The sequence below is a fragment of the Sardina pilchardus genome, chromosome 16, assembly GCF_963854185.1.
Source record: "Sardina pilchardus chromosome 16, fSarPil1.1, whole genome shotgun sequence".
In the NCBI taxonomy this organism is placed as follows: domain Eukaryota; kingdom Metazoa; phylum Chordata; class Actinopteri; order Clupeiformes; family Clupeidae; genus Sardina; species Sardina pilchardus.
In genome coordinates this window covers 8,032,158-8,058,951 of record NC_085009.1, presented here as the reverse complement: position 1 = coordinate 8,058,951, position 26,794 = coordinate 8,032,158, and the positions used below count along the sequence as shown (strand labels likewise).

The window sequence follows — 26,794 nt, the reverse complement described above, 5'->3', positions numbered from 1 at the left end:
TTGTGGAGCACAGCTGCATCGACGATATGGCCCAAGTATTCTACAGACTCTTGGAAAAACAGGCACTTCTCTTGTTCTAGGTGTAGGCCATATTCCTCTAGTCTGCCCAGGACAGCATCCAGAGTTTTTAGGTGTGATTGTTTGTCAGGCCCACTGACTAAGATGTCATCTAAATAACAATGAGTGCTTGGCAGTCCGAGAAGAACTTGGTCCATAGCCTTCTGGAACAACGCGGGGGATGATGCTACGCCAGAAGGTAAACGATTGAACCTGAATAGGCCTTTTTGTGTAGATATTGTCAGCAGCTTCTTTGAGCTCCCTTCTACTTCCATCTGTAGATAGGCATTTGACAAATCTAACTTACTGAAGTGTTGACCTCCAGCTAGCGAAGCAAACAAGTCCTCAATGCGTGGGATTGGGTACTTGTCCACGCTTCTGAACAGTCTCACACTTTAATCCACACACAAATCTGTCTCTTAAAGCGTCCTCCAAGTAGCCACCGAACTCACAGTGTTCCGAAAGTTTCTTAAGCACCGCAACCGCAATACTGTGCTACCGTCTCTCCTTCCCCATGATTTCGCTTGTGGAAGCGTAATCTTTCAGCTATAACAAGCTGTTTTGGAGCGAAATGGGTTTGCAGCACAGCAACAATGTCCTCATAATCCATTGTACCAGGCTTAGTGGGAGCTACCAAATTGCGGAGTAGTCCATAAGTTTTCGGACCAATCACACTGAACAGCACTGACACTTTCTTAGCGGCTCGTATATCATTAGCCAAAACGTAGTGTTCAAAACGTTCAACATACGTTGTCCATTGCTCACCAAAAAGTTGTCCATTGCTCTCCTCAAAAAGATCCATATGTCCAATTATTCCAGCCATGATGCGTCTGTCTTCGAGTATATGGACTGTAGAAGCAGATTCATCCGATGAAGAGTGGCTCATTCTTTACTAGGTTAGCTCATTAGCTGTATTCCACAACGTGGTTGTTCGCTCTCATCCAGACTTGCACAAAGCTGGCCTTTCTTGAACATTCAATGAGAAATCTTCAGGACTACAACTCGTCGCCAATTTATGTTATGCTGCTCCCTTTGTATGTCAATATGTAAACACTTTTACATTACATACAGAGCTACGCAGACACACGTATTGCTGATTCACTCAGTTCTTCCTTTATTGTATACCACAACTATACAATCACACTCATTACTAGTGGCGTAGCACCATCTACTGGTAGAAAACAATATAACCTTTAGGTTCGTACATAACAGTCTTTTAAACACTAATACTGAAACAGTCCCATGCATGAAATAAATAACGGATTATACAATCTGTAAGGTTTCACTCTGAATGGTCTGAAGAAAACAATAGAGGATTCTTATGATTCATACAAGTAACAGTAGATACCCATTTTCTTTTCCATGTTTCAAAGAATCAACAGAAGTGATTCTAAATGATGTTCCATAGTTTGACCTGCACCTTGAAGGCTTTCAAAAGGTCTTGCGAATCAAAACTGATATTGGATCTCCAGTCTTCTGGAGGTGCTACCACCATTGTCCACTAGAGGAAGCAAGAGAACAGTGTATCATGACATGAGGAACAGAATGCCAGTTACTTCATCATATCAGAAGCCACTTTCAGGAATCCAAGAAACACAGGGGGACAGAGCAGAGGCAGCAACTGTTCCATTGAAGTCTATGGCCTCTGCTCTGCAAGGGGTGTGTGTGATTTGAGTTCCCAGAAGTGATTCCTGATTAAATGTCTTGCTCCACTTTAAAAATCATTGGTATCATTGTCTGATTATTGTAGGCCTCGCTGATACCTGCTAGCAGCCTGCCAACGATGCCGTTATTGGTTACACAAGAACAAACATATTTGGTGAGGTCATGAATTAAACTTTGACTTACTGAACAATGAAGAAAGACACAGTTCATAGCAAATGGATAGATGGATGACCAATCATTTTAAAATAGATTAGTTTGCTTTTGTTTTCTGTCACAGAATTGTATCACCATAAACCCTTTCAGTCCATTGATGGAGAGGGGACTATCATCATACCCTCTGACTTAAGTTACATTTTGTGATGTGTTGATGAGTTGCTTGAAAGAAATCATCCAGACGTAGACTTCAGTTGATCCCTGTAAGCTGCTGACTCCTATAGGCAGGAACTGCTACATCCTTTATGGTTATTTTGCATAGGTTAGATCTTGTCTTAAAAGTAAATAGAGGGGTTTCTTTAAACGTGTGTTTCTGTGTGGCATACACTAGCATACTCAGATTGTATTTGCATTGTGGTTTGCACACTTTGCTATCCCTGGTGTGGTTTCTCACTAGTTCCTGTCTTGATGTGTGAGTACTACTGTCCGTTTCTGCAGTATAAAAACTGTTCTCAAACAGGGAGTGGTTCATTTACGCCTCATTCAGCAGCATCAAGACAAGCTGAAGACATGTCGACCTTTTTCAAACTTATGATCTTCATTTGCCTTCAGAATGGCGGTATGTAACAGCAAAACATAAGAAAGAAAGAGATGTAATAATAATACATTTTATGGAGGTGCCCACGTGACTTGATGAAGATTTGCAGTTTTCAAAATGTGGTTGTCTCTTTTGAAGGCTGTTTCAAAACCAGATGAATTGGTGCAAGATGATGTCTGATTGCTTTAAGTTGATGTGTTTCTCCTCTACTATAGTTCCAGCTCGAGTCATGGATGTTGAGAACCTAAAAGCTGAGCCAGAACAGCTGCCTACAGAGGTATGCCACTCATTATTTGACCTGTATCTAGATCATGTAACTTCTTTGTTATTATCACACATGGGATGAAATCTGTGATATATGTTGACAGAAATGCATTATCATTAAGTCAATTGCTTTTTACAACTTGCTTATTTAAAGCAGCTGCTGAGTAGGAGTTGGACAAAAATTGAGATGGCACTACACGGCAGCAGCTCTGCTGGTCATGAGTTATCCATACATTAACACCAAGTTTCAATACAGTTCACTTGATATGACAGTGTATGAGTAATTTGTATGCATTAAGTACAAATGAAACATATGCATACAGATACATTATGAAAGTAAGTGAATATGTTATATTGTTGAAAATGTTGCCAGGGAAAGCTACAGAAATCCTTTGAAAGTTATATGCTTCAAGACAATATTAATTGTGATGCTCACCAAGCTCACCAAGACCAGAAAACTGACCTTTTTACTGTATTTTTTTTTAAAAACAGATTTAGATAAGATTAATCACATAACATTTTATTTTACAATTGTATTCTATTGAAACACTCCACTTCATATCAGTGACAAATCCGAATGTAACATTTGGTTCACGTGGTTATTCAGCTCGTCTTAATTCTCAAACTAGACATTAGAGCCACTAAAAACAAATTCCTTTACGTACGACTGAACTTCTGACACATTAAACAGCTTCACGCCTTTAGAGGGGCCTTAATCTCACTTCTGCTTTGCCGCGGTTACAATAATGTATTTTTGGGCTCATCATTTTTAATCACCGAGAAACATCAGAGAACACATGTTTTAAGCATGTGATTGTGACAATGCATACTCTTCAAATGTTGCAGTCACTTGCAAGTCCAAGTAATTATGGAGATAATGCATAAGTAGACAGTGGTTATATTTTATTTATACTAATAAGAGACCACTAATACCAAGAGACCACCATTAGAGACCACTACACATGTTTCTGATGTCCTATGGTTGCTGAGTGACTTTCGAATGAGTTGACGGTCGTATTCAAACTTGAGAGACCACTGCAAATTTGAATATGAACATCAATTCATTTGAATGTCCCTCAGCAACCGTAGGATGACATCAGATGTACAGTGGCCTCTTATTTTTTTCCAGAACTGTATTGGTTAATTTAGACTATATGACTTTAATTTAACTGTTAATGTGACATGTATTGATATCATTGAAATGTATCTTAAGTCTGCTAAAAACTACAAACATTAACATAAACATATTTGTGTCTCTTCCTTAGGCTATTGACACCTGCAAGACATGCACTGAAATGTTTAACCTTCTCAAAGATCTTGTTTCAGATCCTGGGGTTCAGGTAAAGTGCAGCACCTTGACACACACACACACACACACACACACACACACACACACACACACACACACACACACACACACACACAACTCACATCTAGCTCATCAAGCAATAACAATATATCATCAAAATGTATAAATCCTCAAATATTCCAACAGTCTAATATCCCTGTATCTGAGAAAACACACCTTCTGAAACAGTAGCCCTTGCAATACAGTGCAATTTGACAATGCATGAAAATGGCTGTTCATATTCATGTTTGTAGGACAGAACAGGGTTTATCTAGCCTGGAAATCCGGACCCAAATCTACCAAAGATGGGGTCTGGCTATCAGTTATGAAAATGGCCCAACTTGAGGGGTGGCACCAAGCATGCATTTGAAAATATCACTGCACGCAATTGGATAACACTACCATCAATGTTTACTGACTGATTCCAGACTTGGCAGCACTGTTGTCATCTGTTTAGCTCGCCTCTGGCCGGCCTACGTTAGATACTGTACGCTGATGTGATTGATGCAGGTCGAAGTTCGCCTACAAAAAGGATCCAAAGCTGCCATCTTTGCCCATATAAGGAGATCCAGGAGTTAACTGAAGCTAACTGCCTATGGCAAGTTGCATTGTAAGTTGCCTTCTTCACCTACCGAAGATCACAGTATCCACTAAATGGCAGTGGACAAAGCTGTGTAGCGAAAGACGTCTGCATTTCCAATGTCATCATCTCCGCGAGAGTTCAACAGGTGCGATAATTGATTTCTATTTCCCATAGGAAAAATCTCAAGATATCGAATCTCCTTATTTGGGCAAAGATGGTAGCTTTTTTGTAGGCAAACTTCAAAGGTCTATTGCCAGAGTGACTCGCTGAACAAATTGTGTTCTCGTGAGAGCTCAGGATTTCCAGGGTAGGGGTTATCTCCCTATGGTGAGAAATAATAGATTACTTTCAGGTTTGATTTTGACAAAGCAGAAGTTTGAGGCCTTTCATGGGCTTTCGCTTCTGTGGATCACTTCTCGTTATGCTCGGCACCACATCTTCAGGAAAGCAGAAATAAAGACGCGTTATTGAAAGGTGGCTCGTGTCAGTTTGCAGAAGTGGGACCCTGGAGATTTACAGTGAAGCCTGCGTATCTAATCTTGATCTAGATGAACCTCATGAGTGCCAACATGAGTGCAAACAAGATTTGAATTGTTGCACAGATCGCCCCTTGTGTTTTATTATTTTATTTATTTATTTATTTATTTAAAGTAATGCATTTTATTTCATATTGTACTAGCAATCAGGCCTGTAGGTAGAGAGTTTTTTTCTTATTTTCTTATTTCTTATCTTTTTTCGTTCCATTACAAGGTTGTGCAAGTTCACATGAAGCGAATATACTGTGGTGTGAATTGTCGTAGTGTCATCATCAGAGTTCATTAGATGACCACCTCAGAACGTCCTCTCTTGCTCCCAGGCTCTCCAGACTTCCTCTCTCAACGCATTGGCTTATAGCAGGCAGAATTCATCTGCATGTGTGTCCTGTCCTAACTTCGCCCTGACTCCCTCTCTCCTCTAGGGGATGATTAAGCATGACATGGAGATAATGTGCGAGTCGCTGGGCAAACAATTTAGTCCTAAATCAGAGAAGATCTGCAAGGATATGGTGGACAAAAGCCTGCCTTTGGTCTTCTCCGTCTTCAGCAGTGTATTGGTGAGGGGCCGAAAGTCTGCTTTACATACAGTGAAATGCGCCACACAGACACATGCATTCACACAGAAACATAGACACTCACTCACTCACTCACTCACTCACTCACTCACTCACTCACTCACTCACTCACTCACTCACTCACTCACTCACTCACTCACTCACTCACTCACTCACACACACACACACACACACACACACACACACACACACACACACACACACACACACACACACACTAAGGTGCTGTGTCCACCAATCACATTTTTTACACTGAGAGCGCACTCAACCTAATTTTCTCGGCGCTTCGAGTTTATTGTTGCTATGTTATCAAAACCAGAGACTGTTTATAAGGAGAAGTGACATTGACGAGCCCGGCGTTGTTCTAAAAGTTGAACAGATTTCAACTTTGAGCGCTCTGTGCGCTGCGGTAAAAGAAAAATTCAGCGCCGAGAGCTTTTTTCCGCCAAGGGCGCTCAGCACTGTGAACGCTGAGCTACATAGACTTTACTGTATATTGAAAATTGTCGCCGTCGGCGCAAAAAAACGTGATTGGTGGACACAGGGCCTTATTATTATTTTAGTTTTGAATTATGCTTACAATTTAGAAGGATTATTAAGAATCATAGGACAGGAGTCATACTCTGAGGAGCAACACTAAGTGAGTCTGGGCTTTCTTACAGAAACCAGGTGTGCTTTGCACTGGACTGGGACTCTGTGTTGTCCAGGTAGAAAACGAGTTGCAAGGTTTCATGGTCAAACTTCAAACAGCTCTCAAATCTTCACATCTAACGGTAAGAGCATCTCATGTAAACTTAAACTATCATATTATATTCTAATACAATGGCTATGTGTAGCACCTTAATGTTACCACCATACCATCACACCACATCACTGATTAGGCTCCATCTCAACAAATCTTAATGATGTGTATGATATGTTACTAGTCATCTAATGCCTTGCCCTTGGCTCTCTCTCTCTCAGGTCAAGTCTGACCTTCAGTGTAAGTTCTGTGTCTATTTGATTGAGCTCCTGGAAGGACTTCTGCCTAAAGAGAGGACCGAGGTAACGAAAGCATAAAAATGGTCTTCTTGCCAAGGGCAAGGCTCCTCCAAAAACATACGGTGCTTATCAACTGAAATGTCTATAGAGAAACTTTGTCAGACTGCATGTTCAAGTTTTGCTCATTTGCCAACGTTTAAGTTGGGTGCTAAAAACACAAGTATGTAGGTTTAGTCATCATGGACTTTTTCCAATAGTGTCCAGTAGACCGACTGACCCATATGGTGCAGGCCCTCCAGATGTATTTGCGTCCCGGCTGTTTTGTCACCTTGGCCCTTTGATACATACAGTACAGTGGAGTGTTTAGGTAATAGCTTAAAGTTATATTATCAGAATTTGTGTCTGCCACTTATCCATGTGAGGTCTGTTATGATAAGAGACGGGAATGGGAGATGGGAATAACTGCGCTCTCCGGTGAGATGTTCTTGTTCTCACATCCCGTCCATGTCTCTCGCAGGAGGCCATCGCCCACATGCTGGAGCAGGTGTGTCACATCGTGCCCTCGGCGTACAGGGACCAGTGTGTGGCCTTCATCGAGCTGTACAGTAAGAAACTGATAGAGCTGCTCCTGAGCCAATCCAGCCCCCACACCATCTGCACCCTCGTCCATCTCTGCAAGGGCGCGGAGACAGCAACCACTGGTAAGGAAACACACAAACATCAACCCTGCGCTTACTATATGGACACATGCTGCAGCTCTGGCAAGGCCACAAATTGCTTACCAATGTGAGTCAGCAAAAAGCCTATTCATTACTATTAGGGAACCTCACTGTCTGTAAAGAAATGCAATTCCTTACATCGAACACTAGAGGGCATGCTATTTGTGCATTATGGACACAATGCAAACCAGGTGTGAATTCCATATTGCACAACAGTGCCCTTAAAAATGTAAAGGGTTCCACTTTCGCCCATGCCACACATTTTTACAGAGCTTTATAAAGATGTTGTTTTTGTGTAATCTTGCGCACACAAACACATAAACAGTATGGATAGAGGTATATGACCCTTTCATATGGCCTATGACTTTAGTAGTGAAGGTATATGTATGTGGGAATTGTTTTATTTTCACCTACTTCCTGGAAAGGTTTCTCATCTTATCTATTTGTGGCTTAGGTGTTCACATGAGTGGCTATGCTTGCGCCATGAACAGCTATCGGTGCCAGAACCTTCTGACTGCTATGGAGTGTGGGGTTCGTATACGTGTTGATAATTGAATTTACTGAGATAAAGGTGGTTTAAAACAAGAATGACTACATTACATGTATTTTTTTGTTGTGGTTGTTTACAGTCAGTGGAATACTGTCAGAAATACGCCTGGTTGTAAAATCTGTGTGCATGGTAAGATGCTTCCTAAATCTCTGTGTAGGGTATGCTAAGAAGATTTTTTTTTACTTTTCATAATCTATTTTATGCTGTACATTTAGTGTAAACAATAATCTATATGTTCAAATATAGTTTTATTGGTATAGAGTTTCTGTTGTTTAATGTTTTAATCTTTTCTTTTGAAACAGCTTGGATAAAGAGAAGACTGGCCTTAGAGGACTGCACCTCAGCTTTCTGTAGTTTCCTCCGCAGATAGCAGCTCTGTACACAAGCCCACGGTCACTATAGCAACCTACAGTCACCCACCTACACAATTGGGATATCTTCAGATTGCTTTCACAGTCTGTCGTTTTTAATGTGTGAAAAGCATGCTTTGGGTTCAAGATTTCTGTGTGAGATATCGGTGAAACTTGTAAAGCCATGCTGTTTAAATACACATGAAACCAGAACATTGCAACATGTTGTTTTTAACGTCTTTAAATAAGATCACACCCAGTGGCTTTGTCAGTGCTAGTCAATGAAGCCAACCAGTCCACAGTTGATGCTTATCAAATCAAAGTTCCCTGAAGTCCTTGAATGTTCACCTAAATTTTACTTTAATGCTAAGAATGCTTCTGTTTTCAATACATGTCGTATACATATTATGTGTATGACAACTCTGTCTTTTCTGCTCCATTGCTGCCATTTTTTATTGGTCAATCATACTGCACTATTTGATCTGTACTTTGAATGTGCTAATAAATAATTGTAAAATACAGATAAGTGTTGTTTATGAATATTTAAAATAAGGTGTCATCAATGTCCCTATGATTAACACATATGAGATCTTGAGAATGCTTTAGCACAAGAGAATATTGACCCAACTCAGTGCCCATTCAGAAGTTAGTGTCATGCCTGATGTGCAAGCGTCAATGTTTGTGTTGGATTTTACAACGGCATCAAACATGATTCAGCCAATCATAATCAAGGACTAGAACTATCCGTTTTAGAATGAACATTTGAATCAAAAATATTATCTACAGTATCTACACTGCATGAATACCTTTCTCTGTGATTATCATGTGTGAGCATCATGCAGTGGTGCACAGCATTATACTTTGACAAAGAAATGTATATATTTATCATTATTAACTTCACTTGTGTGCGTCAAAGTTATAATCCACACTTTCTTTGTGTTCAGAGTTGTTATTCACAGAGTTGTTATTCATAACTTGTTATTCACAGTTTCACTTGGGAGACTCACAGGAAAGTTATGCACCTGGTAAAGATAAGACATTTTAGGGAGTTAGGATGGAGCTCTCACTGAAGGTCATTCTCATGTGTTTGAACTGCTTGTTGAATAAAAGCACTGTCTTGTGTCCAAGAGCTCAGAGACTGCTTTGGAGAGGGGAGACTTCTCCTCTCTGGTCACTCTCTCCTCTTGGCGCCAGAGTAGTTAATGAAAATTATACTACTTGTCTGTGGTTCTTGTGTCATAATATTGGGAAGATTTTCCCGACATACTTTTAAATGGAAACATACATAATGTGTCCTCAACTAGTGTTTATTATTTATAAGATTACCCTGAGCAATATCAGAGAGATGACAGATAAAGTGCAATACCTCCAGAGCCCAATTCACTGTATATTGATAGGAACTTGTAAAAGTATTGACGTTTACTTCAGGGAAAGTCAGAAAATGTGTAGAGCAGAGGAGAAGGCTGACGCATGTCGGGCTTTGTTGAGGCATTCTCACACAAACATTTGGTTTCAGAATTTAGTTGAAGCAACACTGTGTTGTCGGCCTTTGGTACAGCCAAGGGTCCTTGAGGTGACGGAGTCTCAATCAGGGTTGAGTTCGTATACTGAAAGCACACTTGGAAAAAGTACCAAATGACCTCACAGTTATGGTGTTCTTTGCTCAGTGACACTGCTCGTAAATGCAGTCCAGTTCAGGGATCCTTGCATCCGCCAAATTGTGGTAACCCTCACCTCAATTGCCCTAGAGCATGATTTCAAATAGATTGTGGAATTTATTATATTTATATTTGTGCATTTAATTTGCCCAACAATGCACTGAATTGAACATAAAATAATGAAAGGATACCCCTCCCACACATACACACACATACACACACACACACACACACACACACACACACACACACACACACGATACATTACTTGAGTGTTTGATCGTATCTGAAAATGCTAAAGGTTAGTATAGGACCCAAAGCAGGATGTTTCGTTCGGGTCATTGCAGGCTGTCTGGTATTGCGGTCTCCCACTGAGCAGAACTGAACAGGGAATTGAAAGCAGCGTGAATCTCCCGCAAGTAGGGATCTGAGGGATGCCATTTCCTGTTTCTTTCCTCAACCAATTACCTGTTGTTGTTTACTGAACCTGCTTTTGTATACCAAGTGCTCTTGTTGAGAACATGTGGGCGATGGTAGTGGCTAGTAGCTTGAATAATTGTGAGTTTCCCAGCTGCCACTGTTGCGCCCTTGAGCAAAGCACTTAACCCAAGTTGTTCCAGAGAGTTTGGCCCTGTAGTTAACTGACATCTTTCAGTTGCTTTTGATTAAAGCGTCAGCCAAAGACACGAGAGCATTTTTTTTCACCTTTTCAAATCAGTGCCAATTGGTTTGGCACAATTCAGTGATGTATTGTTTATTGGGGCCGAACAGAAAAGGCTGCATAACCACCCGCTGTTTCTTTTGTAAGCAATTTTGCTTTTGCTATGGGAGCCTATAGCAGCCCCTAGAAGTGTTTGGTAAGATGTGAAATTTGGCTCCCCCCTATGGAGGACAGGTCCATGATTTCTGTGTCTCAAGCGCTCCAACATCACCGTTTAAGTGTGTCTGTTTCTCTCTTCTCCCTCTGATCTTCAAATTGGAACACTATGTATTTTTAACTGCTAAAAATATTCAGTGGGCCAGGTAAATATAAAACTGTGCTAGAATACGGAGAAGATTGAACATTAACACTGATAACAGTATGTTACAGAGAGACGTGTTGCATGAATGAAATATTGCTCAAGCAGATCCCATCCTTATCTCTAACATTCATCGCTTCTTTCACTTGTATGGATATATTGCAAGGTTCCTTAAAGGCATACGGTGCTTATCAACTGAAATGTCAATAAAGGAATGCTAGCTTGTGAGCACACAGTACATTTTTCATTACATTACTCATTTGCCAAACATTTCAGGTGCATGTGTTCTGCTCTATAAAAACAGCCACTAGGGTCCCAAAACCAGCTCATTTCAACATCAAATAGCAAGAAAAACTGAAGACATGTCTGCCTTTTTCAACGTCCTGATTTTAATGTGCTTTCAGTACGCAGGTAAGTGGAATAAGGATTTAATTATATTGATCATACTTGGATTAATAGACTTGATAGAGGTATCACACATTGTCACATACTTACTTGCCTCAAAATGTGGTCTTTTGCTTGATTTTCATTGGTATTTGTATTGTCTTTTTACATCCTACATGTGAAAGTCTTGGTGGAATATTTTATCATAATTCTATTAAAATATCCAGTGTAGTGTAATTATGTGTAATAATTTCTGGCCTTTTAAGTAACTTCCACTCTCCATTAGTTCCAGCACGAGTCACGGATACGGATAACCTGAAGGCTGTCCCAGGACAGCTGGTGGTGGTAATGTGTCTCTAAAAACTTATAGTGTAAAGGATAGAAATCATATGATGGTTTGGCTCACCACAAGCCATTACTTTTTTGGGAATATACAATATATTGCTTGATAAAAATGGAACCGAGTAAGTGAAAAGATTTGATGAATTGGGCAGTGGTAGCCCGTTAAAGTTAAGTAAGATACTTTGTTTTACTCAATTGTGAATCTTTTTTTATGTGTGGATACTTTTACAGAAAGTCAGATGGACTGACATTGGTTCTATGATATACGTAAACTTGGCTCGGATCTATGAAATTCACTTAAAATTGAATGAATGACCAATCTGATTCAAATCTAACTGTATAATCAAAACAATCTGAATAGAACTTGACCTTTGCTGATCTTACACCTTATGTTTTTTCACAGGCAAAGTCCTGCGAAACATGCACCAAGGTATTTGACCTCTTGAAAGACCTGGTTGTGGATACTGAATTTCAGGTAAAGTATAGAACTTTCATGAAACCAAGCTCCTCTGATTATCTCAAGTGTATCAATATATATAAACTGTTCAAATACATAAAAACAACACTCCTACAGTATATTCCACATGTCTGATCATATCTGTCTTTTTGTTTCCACTATCACTTACTATATGAACCCTCAGGGCATGACAAAAAGTGAAATGAACACCACGTGCAAGAGGCTGCTTGGGTCTGGACGAGCTGAACTGTGCAAGCTGATGGTGGACAAAAACCTCCCCGTTGTCTTCATCCTCGCTGACAAACTCATAGTTAAATAACAGTTTACTTTTTTCTCTACTATTTTTCACAGCTCTACAACAGGGACTAACTCCAAAAGCAAAGCAACATGCTTACGACAGCTGCTCTGTTAGTGATGCTGTTTGTTGCACATGATGTTGGCTGCTTTATTGGAGATTTTATTTTTGTCTGGTTCTTTGGTTGGGTATTTGGGCTACTGCACCTGTGGCACTGTAAATGCTGTATCCTGGGTACAACAGCTTGTGTGGTACTACTGTGACTGTTTTATCCTGGGTACAACAGCACATGTGGTACTGTGAATGCTGTATCTATAGTGTTTGCATTGTTGTTGAACCCATGTTGTATAATGTTAAATTGACTGTTGACTGACTGCTGTTGGAGATCCCCTACCTACAGCACAAGGAAAGGAATTAACCTCTCCTGTGTAGGCTATATCTGAAAAAGGACACTACCCCAAGTAAAAAAAAAAAACCTCATAGCCGGACAAACACCGCAACGTTACAAACGCACACTTAAGTCAGAGGCCACCTCAGCACATTCAGAATGATCCCATCATAACTGCTTTAGAAAATGTCTTGTACAAATAGATTCTAGTACAATGCACCGTATCATTGTCTTTACATGTAGTAGCCTAATGGGCATAAAAGGGCAGGAGCTTTTCTGTAGACGTAAGAATGAGAGTGACTGATGTGTTTTCTCACAGAAACCAGGTCGTTTATGTTCTGCTCTTGGGTTCTGTGTGGATGGTGAGAATGTGACACTGCCAGGTGTAATGGCACAGCCTCAAATACACCTCAAATCACCATATTTTGCAGTAAGTATATCTTATGTACTGAATGTATTCTCATACTGTATCTTACGCCATCACCATAATCCGCCATTTGAGTGTCATGTCAGGTCCTAGCACCCTTTTCTGATAACCTGTCCGCTTGTGTCACTGCTCTGAGATCCTTGGAATTGTTTGCCTCTCGCAGGACACTTTTGGCCTCCAGTGTCTGCTCTGTACCCAATTGATTGGCACCATCGAATCGTTCCTGCCCACAACCGAATTTGAGGTAACAAAACAAAAGGGGGTATCCAAGAGAGGGGGTTTGTTAATCCTGAGGTGTGGGGAAACTCGACTTGTCATCCCAGTAAGAAACTTAACCAGAGACTTTGTTAGTTTTTCATAATTTCTAAAACACTAAACCCCATTCTCTGAACCAAATGCTCGGTGGCCTGAACTCCAGCTGCCTTGTCATTGGCCGGGTTTCCCAAAATTGTTAAGAAGCTCTTAAGTGCTAAGAACTTCTTAGGAGCGTTGTAAGAATGTTCTAAGAACGCTCCTAAGAAGTTCTTAGGACTTAAGAGCTTCTTAACGATTTTGGGAAACCCGGCCCTTGTTGGTCATTGATAGCCTATCTCCTTTCTGATAGGCTATATGAAACTTTTTTTTAAATCATGAAGGCAATAAATAGCTTACAAAGCTAGAGGAGATTTATTCGGTTCCCACCAACTACTATGTCTGTATATAGGACACTGAGGTCATGTCCTCGATATTTATTTCTTTAAGTTCCATTTAATTTATTAAGTAAAACTTGTAAGTCAAAGATGTTTATTAATGGCTGATCATTTTTCCTCGGTACCTCAGGAAGCTCTTACCACGGTGCTGGACCTGGGGTGCAGTGTGTTACCTGACTCCGGCAGGATCGTGTGTCAGTCGTTCATTGAAAACGCCATCGGGGGTATGATGGAGATGCTCCTGTCCATCATCTCCGCAGACAACATCTGCAGCCTCATCCAGCTCTGCACTGGCTGATGGCTCAGTGGAGTTGCCCATTATGGGTGAGCAACCAAATACATCCCCTGATCTGGTCAAGGACAACACACACACACACACATCCACCATAATGAGGTAGAATGACAAATTAGTCATAAGCGCAGATATTTGACTTATTTGGACTTTGACGTGAAATCATGAGGGCTTAAGTCAGTAGGGACAATTTGGTGAGGATGTATTTACAGTGCTTTTGTGTTTTCTTGCAGAGTTGCAATTTGTTGTTTAATGTCTATACTCAATCCTTTTTTTTTTATCTGAGGCAGCATGGATATTGAGAAGATTTGTTTCAAAACGCTTCAGTTCCCTGGCTTTCCCTCGTCACAGCAGTCACGCTGTCAAACTCCGTGGTCACAGATCTGTACACAAGTGACATGATACCTGATACTGGCATCATACCTTCAACATCCCCCTATTGTTGTTGAGGTAGGCAACAGGCCCACAACAGATCTTTGTAAAATCTTAAGAATTACTGAAAAAGCACCCCCATCTATGCTTAACTTTCTGGCTTGTATTATTCTCCCAATAAATGTTGACTTGCAAAGCACTGTTGAAATGGATTCCTGCTATTATACCTTCTCACCACAAGGGGGAGACCTTGCACATGAGGTCACTGCCCACTGGGCTACAGTACCTAGCACTCACTAGTCACGCTAAGACTGTAAACTAGGCGTGTTTAGATGCATTCTCTGACTTATTATGCAAAACCTACTGAAAAACACCGTAAAACAGCTTAAAACTAGTTGGATGTACTGGTATGCTGTGGGTGGTATCATATACAGAGTGGATTCTACACCAACACCTGATTTCTTCAGTAACACACCGACGGCCAGTTTGAAGGATACACTTCATATAATCAAAATGGCCTTCACTCATTACCTGAACCCATAAAAGACAAGGCGGCATGTTAAATTATACCCAGGTGACAATCATGTGTAGAAGCAGTTGTAAGTAAACTGACAGTTATGTTACATAACTCCCGACAGATGGCATTCAATCTATTGGTCAGAAAAAGGTCAGCTTGGACCACCCACTCCAGCAACGCCCCTGACAAGCAATATTGCCACAGAAGACTTGAAACCAACAGAAATATCTCCTCGTCACAGGCATAGGTTGTTTCCATAATCAGACCTCTAGTTAGGAACGGTCACTGATATCAAATGTTAGGAGTTCCGTGGTCAAAATGTTCCCAAGACAGCAAACGGAAAATCTTGAGAGGCGTAAGAGGCAAAATAACAACAAATCAAAGCCATAATCTCAAGGACAGACTTTTATTCAAATCACTTTGTGTGGGACATTACCACTTTAGGAATTCATGAGCTCTTTAGGGGAGGGGGGGGGGGGGTGTACTAATGGCCCCATGTAAAGGTACATATCCACTGTAGGTGGGGGTTGGGAGGGGGTGGGGTTGAAGGACAAAATGAGGTTGAGGAATAGGGGAGACGAGGGAGAGAGAGAAAAAATAACAGAAAAAGGCACTTTAACTCTTTCAACGACCAGTCTGACACTCCCATCACTGGTTTTTAAAAAGAACTGAGGAGTATAAAAAGGAAGAGGTGGTGCTTCCCAGAGTCCCACGTCGAGAGCATGTAAACGAGGCTGGTTTCTCTGTACAACACCAGCCAGACTTTTGCTTCTGTTCGCAGGACTTGCAGGGAGACACTGCCCAATAAAATACTCGTAAAAACAAAACAATTGCGCGCATGGTTATTCTCGGTCGTTTATAATTCTTACGTCGGTCAGATAAAAAGTAACAATGGTCAGAGCATTCTTCAGCGAGTGCTGGCTTGGGACAGAGCACCTCATGGCTTTTCTGTACAACACCATGAGAATGCCACAAGCGCAACACAAAGGAATGGGTGAACCCACAATTTCCAGGCAAAACGAGACAACAAAAGAGGTTTAAATCTGTTTTAATTTAACATTGACGGTAGAAAAGGCGGATCCTCCCCACACAACAGGTCCCTGGCTTTTCTGTAGTACACCAAGGTCCAGGTGTTAGGGGTTGGCCACGCTATTACGAGTTTTTTTTTCGTTGTTGTTGAATATTCCTTCAAGTAGTAAATTCAAGTTTTGGGCGAAGGCATTTTCCCTGAGCGGGTAGGCTGGAGGTGAGGTTTCTCTGTAGCTACACCCCACGCAGCCAAAGGAACCGCTCAGGGGAGTGCTCTGCCGACGCCCGTGGTCGTACAGTACACCACACACAACGGAGCTACAGCGCAGTTCTATGTGGATTCCTCGCCAAAAAGTCGGGAACTCGCAGAGAAACTGGAGAGGTAGGGGTGGGGGTAGGGGTTGGGGGGGTGGAGGGGGCGAGGGTAAACACAAAGCCACGTCTAAACCCTGCAAAAAGCCAGCCACCGAGGAGAGGGGTACAAGGCGGTATTAGCAGCTTCTGACTTCTCTGTAACACGTCAGAAAAACGATGGCGCTTTTGCAGGGGAGAGAGTGACTTTAAAAAAGGTGTCCATTCCTTAGAGTCGGGTCAATTGGAGACGACCCGATAGGAGAGCTTCCGAGTTCTTCAGACGCTTTCACTCATAAGCGAAAGACATGTGTGCGTGTGGGAGGGTTGCTTTGATCCCCGTTTCAAAAAATTTCAATTCAATCTTTTTAAAGCGAACCCAGACTTTTTTCGTCTTCTTTTTAAGCAAAACGAATGGGCTTACAGCAGGCCTAGGGCCTTCAGCCAGCGATGCATAGCGTCTTATTAACAATCTTAGTCCTCTGTTGTGCCATCACTAGATCAGAAGGGGTTTGGTGGTGGGTTTGGGGCGGTGGGGGTGATGGAGAGACAGGTCAATGGTAAAGCATAAAACCATACAGTACCAGGGCAAAGACGAGGGTGGGTTGGGGTGGGGGGCACAATCACAGCAAAGGGTGATGGGAGAGTGGGGGGGGGGGGGCGAGAGCCTGGGGTCATCAAAGCCAAATCAGCTCTTGGAGTGCAGAAAGACAGAATGACACAGGAGGGAAGGGGTTGGGGAGGTTATGCAAATGACATGGTGCATCTGGGTTTCCCCTCGCTCCTCTCCATTGGGCTGGCGGGGTTTCTCTGTATTGCACACACCGGCAGCCCACAACATCAGGAGAGGAGAGGGGGGAAAGCGCAGAGGTTCTTTTGTAGGATTGGGATTTATTTATTTTTTTCAGTATTTGAGCTTCTTGGGCACCTCCCATGGGAATGAATCACGGCCAAAGTGGCCATAGCAAGCGGTCTTCTGATAGATGGGTTTCTTCAGATCCAACTCTCTGGAACACACACACGTAAAAACCACATCAACAAGTTATGGTGAGTGGAAAACAAAAGCTTGTGGTACCTACATTCCTAGGTGTTCCTTACCAACTATAATAAAATGCACAATACATATTCGGCTTTCACATGAATTGACAAATGGCTTTAACTGTGTAACTGATATTATGAACTTGTCTAGTAGTTAATCATAAGACAGACTACCACAGGGAGGAGCCTAAATAATACCCATTTCTGTACAGCTGAAGGAAAACGGCTCGCTTTCAGGAGTGGCGGACACCCTTTCACACGCTTCCCCTCCAAACACTGTCAAGAGGAATTTCTATTTCTATTAATTTTCACATTCTTTTTTTCACATTCTGGATTCTGACTACAATTAAATAAGGGATGTTGTGTAAACATGTATTAAGACGTTACCCAGGAGGGATGCATTTGGTTCTGTTTGAAAAGAAGTCAACCTGGTTAGATTGTAGTGGGACTTGCTTTAGGCCAAAGACTTAAGTTTGTTTGGTTTGAGTCGATTCCACTATTGGCAAGCCCTCATGCTTACGCTTGCTAGCTGTACTCCGTCTAGGTCTCCGAATATCTAACAATTTATTAACTCCTCGCTCTTAGCTTGTCTCACTACACACTCACAAGCTTAGAGTGTTGGCATGGAACAGTTATTAAAAGCTTTTCCACGGGATCTACTTCCTCTGGGTCCTGATATTAATAGTCACCCGTCAGCCACTCAGAGACGGCCAGTTCTCGTATCAAGGGGCTGTCAATGTCAGCCTTGTTGAACTTCCTACGCCATATTCAACAAAAGAGCCAAGTGTCCACACAGGGGCAACAGGCGGACGCAGATGGAGGCACGCTACCTGACGATGACACCAGGTCGCAGGTCAAAGTTCTTCTTGACGATGTCCAACAGCTCTCGCTCACTCTTCTGAGACGTGCCATAGTGGAAGATGGAGATGGAGAGTGGGTGGGAAACACCAATGGCATAAGACACCTGGGGATGGAAAGGCAACACAGTAAGGACATGGACATTCATCTAGCGGAGAGTAGATTCAGGTTATTTTCTGGCCTAGGGTGCAGTTTTCACAGAGTGCAGTGTTCTCCATTCCAGCTGCATTTTCAGAATTTGCACCAAAGTAATTCACCCTGTTTTTTTCCCCTGTGTGTTGCATTAGAACTTGATCACTGATCACAAATTGGCACCAGTCCCAAGACTCACCTGGACCAGCACACGCTTGCACAGGTCTGCCTTCACCAGTGACTTGGCCACCCAGCGGGCAGCATATGCTGCGGAGCGGTCCACCTTGGTGTAGTCCTTCCCAGAGAAGGCCCCACCGCCATGAGCTCCCCAGCCCCCATAGGTGTCCACAATGATCTTGCGGCCAGTCAGCCCCGCATCACCCTGAGAGATATGGGGCAGCCATTAATATACATACATGCATACATAAAAAGGGCAATGCACAAAGTTCAGATATAACCCACATTGTTTGATAAACCCTGAACCTGAACCAGAAGGGTAAATGCTGTTTAAAAAGCCTTTCCAAAACTCAGAAACCTCTAGAGTCCTTTACCAAACATCTCCATATTAGGCAATAAAACAAACAAACAAAATGACTAGTTGACTATTTGGAGCGCCAAAGCGAGTCGTTACCTGCGGGCCCCCGATGACGAAGCGGCCGCTGGGCTGCAGGTGGTAGACGGTGTCCTCGTCCAGGTAGGCGCTGGGCACCACGGCCTTGACCACCTTCTCCTTCAGCATGTCGCGCATCTCCTCCAGGCACACGCCCTCGTCGTGCTGCACCGACACCACCACCGTGTGCACGCGCACGGGCAGCATGGCGCCGCGGTCCTGCCGGTACTGCACGGTCACCTGCAAGAGCCCCACAACACCACAGTTCACCACATGGACAGCTACAAGCTAGCGAGACTCCTGAAGGTTATAATGACAGTTGTTTAACACATACAATATATTGTTTTCTTATTAGCTGTGTTTGTGTGATTCCGGTCCTATTCCTAACAACTTCTGTTGTATGGCAATTAAAAGTATTGAATCTTGAATCTATGATTCTCAATAATCCTTCACAATTGTAAGGATAGATTTGAACAAAGGTTTTTTTTTAAAAAAAGCTCAAGATTATTGATGTGAAGTGTTATATTAAACACGATTTCTTGTGTAGGCAGTCCTGGGTTTTGTAGTGTGTGTGTGTGTGTGTGTGTGTGTGTGTGTGTGTGTGTGTGTGTGTGTGTGTGTGTGTGTGTGTGCGCGTGTGCGCGCACTGCAAACAAACCTGGGTTTTGGAGTCAGGCCTCAGCCAGGGCAGGGTGCCATTGCGGCGCATCTCAGCGATCTTGGCATTGAGCTTGTGGGCGAGGATGATTGTGAGGGGCATGCACTCCTCCGTCTCATTGGTCGCATAGCCAAACATCAGACCCTGGAAAACATGCCAATGTTAGTTTACATTTGATCACAACACCATGGTAACGGTGGACAAAGATTTAAGTCTGTCAAAGGCACCAATGGACTAATCATTATTCTCACTAAACTAATATGCACGACTATAAATATGCAAAAATAATGTTTAGTCTACATGTTTGACACTCAAGACTTTTGACCTTCACTCAAACTAAGGTCAAGTCTATTTGCAGGTCAGATTTTCACCTGGTCACCGGCTCCTACGTCCTCCTCACTGCGATCCAGATGGACCCCCTGTGCAATATCAGGGGACTGCTGCTCCAATGCCACCAGCACATTACAGGTCTTATAATCAAAGCCTAGACATACAAGCATTTGCAACAGGCACACAGTTCAGTTTTAACATTTCATCTGCAGATCATTTGCGAGCACAAAGATTCTCTATTCATTTGCAACTATGTGAACTGTTTAACCGATCATAAAATTTAAAGGTAGACTTTGCAAACCACTTTCCCGTACTGATAAAGGCAATAGGATAAAACTGTCTGCCAATAGTTTCAAAGTAATAAAAGCATTTTTCTTTTATCTATTATCTAAATTGTATGCAGTAAAAGTGTTTAATGTAGCTCCTTAAAAACATGCACCTATGCTATGGTGTTTTCCAATTTAAAAAAAAAAAAACGGGGTGAAAGTAGTTCTGCACCGAATAAGGCTTTAGTATGATTACGGTTTGTGTTTCGAACTAGTCTAGAATTATCCGTACAGTAAATGCATTGCTACGGCAGTGATCTTATTTCACGCAAGCTCCTATTTCAGACACACGAGTGCCTTGTGAGTCACGTCACAGTTCCAAAAGCAGGTCAAGTATTATAACTGATCCACCCCAAGTGTTATAAGCGGTCTTCATAGATCCTGGTGAATCAGAAAGGAATGTGCATCTGCATGAGAGGACAAAGTACCCTTCTGCATGTGCCTTCTTTCAAAACAGGAGGAGAGTTACAGCATGAGGATCACAGTGGTCGATAAGTGGTTTACAAATATAAATATGTCTTAAAATTGTAGCTATAAAATATTAAGCTAAAAAAAAAAAAAAATTAAATATAATGTATTGCCAGTTTTGTGATTCTCTTAAAACCTTTGGAAGAGTCATCATAGCCAATGTTCTTGATGGTGTCCCTGACGATCTTCTGATAGTCCACAGTGGCGCGGGACGTTACTTCTCCTGCCAGCAGAATCATGCCAGTCTTGGCAACAGTCTCTGTGAGAGAGAGGACACCAACGGCAGGGTAAGGGAAATGTAGATGGGGTGTGTGGGTGAGAGAGAGTGTGTGTGTGGGTGTGTGTGTATGCGTGTATGTGGGTGTGGGGGTAAACCCCACAAAGCGTAGAAGGAACTGTGTATGCAAGCATGTGAGGCTGGGCTGACGGCTGTAATCGGACACTCACCACATGCTACTTTGGCATCAGGGTCCTGTTTGAGGTGGGCGTCAAGCACGGCATCACTGATCTGGTCGCAAATCTTGTCTGCAGAAACCAGAGCAACCAGGCAGAAGACGGCAAGAACAAAACCAGTAATTAGCATCATAAAAGTACTTTGTGCAATACCTTCCCATTCAGGTTGTTAAGTGCTTACATAATAGCATTCCTCTGCCAACCATGCCTTGTGAGCGCAACAAGAATCTCGGCCTTGGCTAACCGTTAATGACATTGCATTAAGACAAACTGCTCAATAAAGAGGCAACCACACTTTAGGTAAAACTGACAATGGTGACACTGGCATGTGCCAATAAAGTATGTTCCCTCTTGTAACAGTCCAAGAATAACGACAATCTGGCATACACTTGTTACCATATGAGATGACCAGTATATGAGTTGCGTCAACTTTGTCAATTTGTTTATATTTACTTTGCTACTGCAATATCCGACCTGTGTAGTCAATAAAAAGAACAAAAAACGCCGCAGTGTTATCTTGTTGCTACTGTAGAACTGCTGCCCCAAGAGAAGAGTCCTATAATTAGGCCAGAGGTAAGCCAAGATTATCAGATACAATACCCCTCCTCAAGCACAGCCACAGAGGAGGCTGACTGAGCTCCTTTCATTCATGTGCATTAACCCACCACGAGCTCACTTCATTGTGATACAGATAGCTGTTGTTCTTTTAGCATTCTACGATCGGAAATGCAAATCATCTTTGAGAAGGCTTCGAAGTCTGACTAGTGACTACAATTTCGTCATCTACCGTTACCGGTTCCTGCGGGTTAAAGGGATAGTTCGGATTTTAAGACACGAAGTTGTATGGGTTCCCTGTCAGCAACGTAGTGCATCAGCACTGACTTACCCCCGACAGCGTCCTGTGAGCCGAGATCCAGCCGGTTTTAGATCGTTTTTGATGCTGAAGAAAGTAGTCCGGCAAGTTTCTGGGGTCACGAAAGTAAAGTGTTTTTCTTCTCAAAACCATATGCGTTCAACAGAGTGATATATTTGCACCACAAAAACGTTGTCCAGGAAAAATTCAAACCTCGTTATCACTTACTTATTTTTCGCGATTCCTATCACTGCGCGCTACTGACAGCTGGACAACGTTTTTGTGGTGCAAATATATCACTCTGTTGAACGCATATGGTTTTGAGAAGAAAAACACTTTACTTTCGTGACCCCAGAAACTTGCTGAAGAAAATAGTCCGGCATCAAAAACGATCAAAAACCGGCTGGATCTCGGCTCACAGGACGCTGTCGGGGGTAAGTCAGTGCTGATGCACTACGTTGCTGACAGGGAACCCATACAACTTCGTGTCCTAAAATCCGAACTATCCCTTTAACCTTACTTACAGTATGTTGACACCATCAAAGCTACACAGCAAATTAACGCGAGTTATTCAAATAAATAGATGATACGTTAATGCAGCTACAATGTAGTCTTGCTACCCATACATTTACGTTGCTGACCCAATTCTTACATTGCAAGACGTTGATTGGATTGCGTCCAGGTATTACCAGCTGCGGTGAAATACGGCAACTACCGAGGAAAGCATGCCAAGCTAACTGGCTAGCGTATCTGGCTAGGTGGATAAACATTAGCCTAAATTCTCTGAGTCGCTATCTGTCTGAGCTAACGTTGAAGTACATGTGTGATCCGCCGTTATGATACATACGCACGCACCAAACACAAACAACCCCACACAAGTGACGGGTATAGACATATACATGGGCCGCACCACAATGCATTATTCGTGTTTAGTGTTATACGCAGGATCTATTATTATAACCACTATGACAGTGTTGATCAGAAGTGCGTGGACAGCAACAATTCAAGGAAGGCGGGCCCGTGGCCTACCTACACAGGAATTAGCCTAGTCGCCGAACACCAGCACCTCGTGTGGCCTTATTATCCCCGCGTGTTAGCTGGCCTAATAAACCATTCGTACTACTACTAAACCAGCCACTAAATTGTCAATTTCTAGACTAACACAGGTGATTTATCAATAACCGTCTTGGTGATATTTTGTGCATGCAAATCTGCCTTTGAGATAACTACGCGTTAGTTTGCAACAAGCCTTTGCATGCTAACGTTAGCTTTCAAGTTAGCTAGCATTAGGCGAACATGACCTTGTTCGACACCTTGTTTGCAAGGCAAAATAATTGTAAAATGCATTTTATTAGGTATATCGACTTGAGGGTAACTCGCTAATATCACTAACCTGGATGTCCTTCTCCGACCGATTCAGAGGTAAAAAGAAAACAGTCTTCATCGATGAGTGCATTATGGAAACCGTTCATTTGTCCGTTCATCTTCGGAGAGCAACGTTAGATACTAATATCTAATGTACACGTTTGCGGTGATTGTCTTCTGTAGCTAACTTCTTTTACGCAAGGTATGTAAATGTTTTTTTCTTAAGCACCGATTTCGAAGACGTCTATGAACTGGTGACTTCCAGTGTATTTCGTTCACTCCCCGTGGTATGTTAGCCCTACCTCACACTACGCCAGTTATATACTCGGTTGGCTGGTGAAATCGGTAATGTTAGCTGTATGTCCCGCCCCCTCTACACAACATTACGCAGTCGACGGTGATCCCCTAGTAGTTATCCTGCTGCAGAAGAACATTCTATTGAGAATTCATCTTAACAGTGTTTAGGCTAGTGAAAGTCCCATTTTCACGTGGGCATCTTGGTAGTTGTTGATTTGTTTCACAATTTGTATGAAGCTCCATTATTCTTTCGACGGCTGAAAGAAAGCTTTAGCAAAAAGAGGATTGAATGGTGTGATATAAGATCAATGCCACTAGATTAATGGGGGCCCGTGGGATAAGCCCCCCTAGTCAATCTACTGATTGCTTTGCTTTTGCTGTATAGGCTATGAAGGAATAAGAGAGCTTGTGACCACAAAGGCCAGACCCACGCAATTATCTAAGATTAAATAACCTCAAAGTGGAATTGAGCCTAGGCCTACAGCGCTTCATGAACAAATATAATGTCCAATAACTTCCTACTGCTTGTGATAAGCTTTCCCCTCAGCTGTTGTGAATGCTTTGGATATGACAATCTAATCATATTGTCAGTAAATTCTGTGATTAACCTACTACCATGGTTGCCAGTTTTTAGAGTATACAAAATTAAAATATGCCCCCCCCCCCTCCCTCTCTCCCTCTCTGTGGCCTATTAGCCTACTGTGTGTGCAATTTATTGCAGAGCCTTGTCTCAACTCAACAGTTGCCTTAACATGAGCTCCTTGTGGGTTTGTTTAACTCCATTTCATCCCCTGCTTGTTGATCTTATTGGAACAGCTTTCAAACAATAGATTTGCTTATGATTGTAAGCGATACCAGTGAACCGCCCTTGACAATGATGAGGTGTAAAGTAAACATGTAGGCTATTAAGCTAACACCCAATTGTTCATTCTGTCATGTGGTTTTCTGTTCACATTTTATGCTAAGGTCATGCAAAAAGCATGACCACATCTTTTAAAAGATCAAAGTCTGTATCACAAACAGCTGTCTGTCAATCATTGACCTTTTGCTTCTTTCATTGCCCTCCTTGCAATGCCATCCTCTGTTTTGATTGGAAGTGTGTCATCAGAATGCTGGAAACTGCTGCAAATGATGTACAAATATTAAATTAGTTTGTTATAGCTTGGCTCTGTGCATATCAGACTATTCCAAAATCCCATAGGCCTACAGGGAAATCTAAAAGGATGCTTATTTTGACAGCAGACAGTGCTGGCATTTTTACTACAATAACTCAAAACCATTGGATCAAATCATCTTGATGTTCCAGGGATTGTTAGCCCTCAAACAGCAGCAAGTATTCCGCTGATCTGACCGGTTGAGAAGAATTTCCCAGGTTCCGTTGCTCAACTCTTTCTGTGGTTGCACTTTCAGGCTTGTGAATAGCTTATACAATGATGAGTCCCAATTTCAGGAGGGGTTAGAAGTAGCCTACTGTTACAATGAAGTAGGCTTAATTATGTTTATAAGGGCACATCAGATATGTTTCTTTATAATGTTAAAACCCCCATGGTTTGAGATGCACAATTAAATAACATTAAATCACTTAAGGTTTCCACGTGAAGAGTTAACCAGTCCATTTGACCCACAGTACACAATGTCCTCCTGAAAAATCTGAGCAACACTAAGTGCCCTCAAAGGTGATTACATAGTATCAGTGTCATATGTGCAAATTAGGTTGTTGGAAACTGCAGTGTTCAGCAGTTGTTAACTATTGGCTGTACAGGGTGATATTGTTAAATAACATCATTATCTTTATGTATGTTGTGGACTAGTGAATCAATGTGACTATTCTAGAAAGTTCGTAAAGGTAGGAGCAGGCTTCACTCAAGACTTAAAACGTTTTTTAGAGTGCTGACCAAAGTATAAACTATCATTGAAAACAAGAAAACAGGCCGCACTATGCATAATCAATCACCATTTATTTATCGCGTTTCGGCGTCTGTGTGAAATTTCTAGAAAGATGATATAAGGAATTTACCTCAAGTGTCTCTTTTATAATCTGACAAACCAAGACATGTGCTTGCATGTACAACTATGTGCCTGCCTTTCCCCCCTACCTTAACACCCAGCTGGTTCTTAATGCATGTACTCCAACATTCTCCCATTACTAAACAAATTACTTAACACATCTCTAGACCATGTGACTTCCCTCCATCTCTTCGCAGCCTATAAGAACATTGCTATTCTTTCATAATAAGCATTTATGGGTATTCAATGAAGTAGTAAGTATTTATTTATATAGTGCATTTCCTAGTCCATGCGTACACCATGTCTTCCTGGAAAATGTGTGCAACACTTAGTACTATCAAAGATCATTATAGTATCAGTGTCATGTGAAAATATGTTATTGGAAACTGCAACATTACGAATTAACAGTAGGTAACTATTGGCTGTGCAGGATGACATTGCTAAACCATTGACATAATTCATTATCTTGTAAGACATATATCTTGTTTAAAAATCTCATAACTTTCATAACTAGAATAGTCACTCACAAGTCAAACATATATCATGTATGTTTGACTTGTGAGTGACTATTCTAGTTATGAAAGTTATGAGATTTTTAAAAAGAATTTACCTCAAGCGTTTCTTTCATAATAGGACAACACAAGACAAGACATGACAACTATTTGCCTGCCTTTTCCCCCTACCTTAACACCCCACTGTTTTTTATGTACTCCAAAATTCTCCCATTACCAAACAAATTACTTAACACATCTAGACCATGTGACTTCCCTCCATCTCTTCTCAGCCTATAAGAACATTGC

General features: G+C 41.9%; 2 protein-coding genes across 4 annotated transcripts; one reads left to right on the top strand and one right to left on the bottom strand.

Moving 5' to 3' along the window:
- Positions 1 to 2,351: 2,351 nt before the first annotated feature.
- Positions 2,352 to 8,905, top strand: sftpba (surfactant protein Ba). Of its 2 annotated transcripts, XM_062516600.1 has the most exons (10): positions 2,352 to 2,494; positions 2,689 to 2,750; positions 4,003 to 4,077; positions 5,627 to 5,761; positions 6,442 to 6,552; positions 6,743 to 6,823; positions 7,278 to 7,461; positions 7,934 to 8,010; positions 8,109 to 8,158; positions 8,332 to 8,905. In XM_062516600.1, the coding sequence occupies exons 1-9, from the start codon at positions 2,446 to 2,448 to the stop codon at positions 8,142 to 8,144; spliced, it is 810 nt and encodes a 269-aa protein (XP_062372584.1). In that variant the 5' UTR covers positions 2,352 to 2,445; the 3' UTR covers positions 8,145 to 8,158; positions 8,332 to 8,905. The 2 variants fall into 2 exon arrangements, with proteins under 2 accessions (XP_062372584.1, XP_062372585.1); XM_062516601.1 differs by lacking the exons at positions 5,627 to 5,761; positions 6,442 to 6,552.
- Positions 8,906 to 15,611: 6,706 nt separating this feature from the next.
- On the bottom strand, positions 15,612 to 24,001 carry mat2aa (methionine adenosyltransferase 2Aa). Of its 2 annotated transcripts, XM_062516598.1 has the most exons (9): positions 23,719 to 24,000; positions 21,467 to 21,544; positions 21,156 to 21,278; positions 20,267 to 20,379; positions 19,896 to 20,039; positions 19,259 to 19,477; positions 18,827 to 19,009; positions 18,468 to 18,601; positions 15,612 to 17,606 (listed from the first exon to the last, which is right to left on the bottom strand). In XM_062516598.1, exons 1-9 carry the CDS (start codon positions 23,807 to 23,809, stop codon positions 17,504 to 17,506), a joined length of 1,188 nt encoding a protein of 395 aa, XP_062372582.1. In that variant the 5' UTR covers positions 23,810 to 24,000; the 3' UTR covers positions 15,612 to 17,503. The 2 variants fall into 2 exon arrangements, with proteins under 2 accessions (XP_062372582.1, XP_062372583.1); XM_062516599.1 differs by lacking the exon at positions 15,612 to 17,606 and having other exon boundaries at positions 18,464 to 18,601; positions 23,719 to 24,001.
- Positions 24,002 to 26,794: the final 2,793 nt, after the last annotated feature.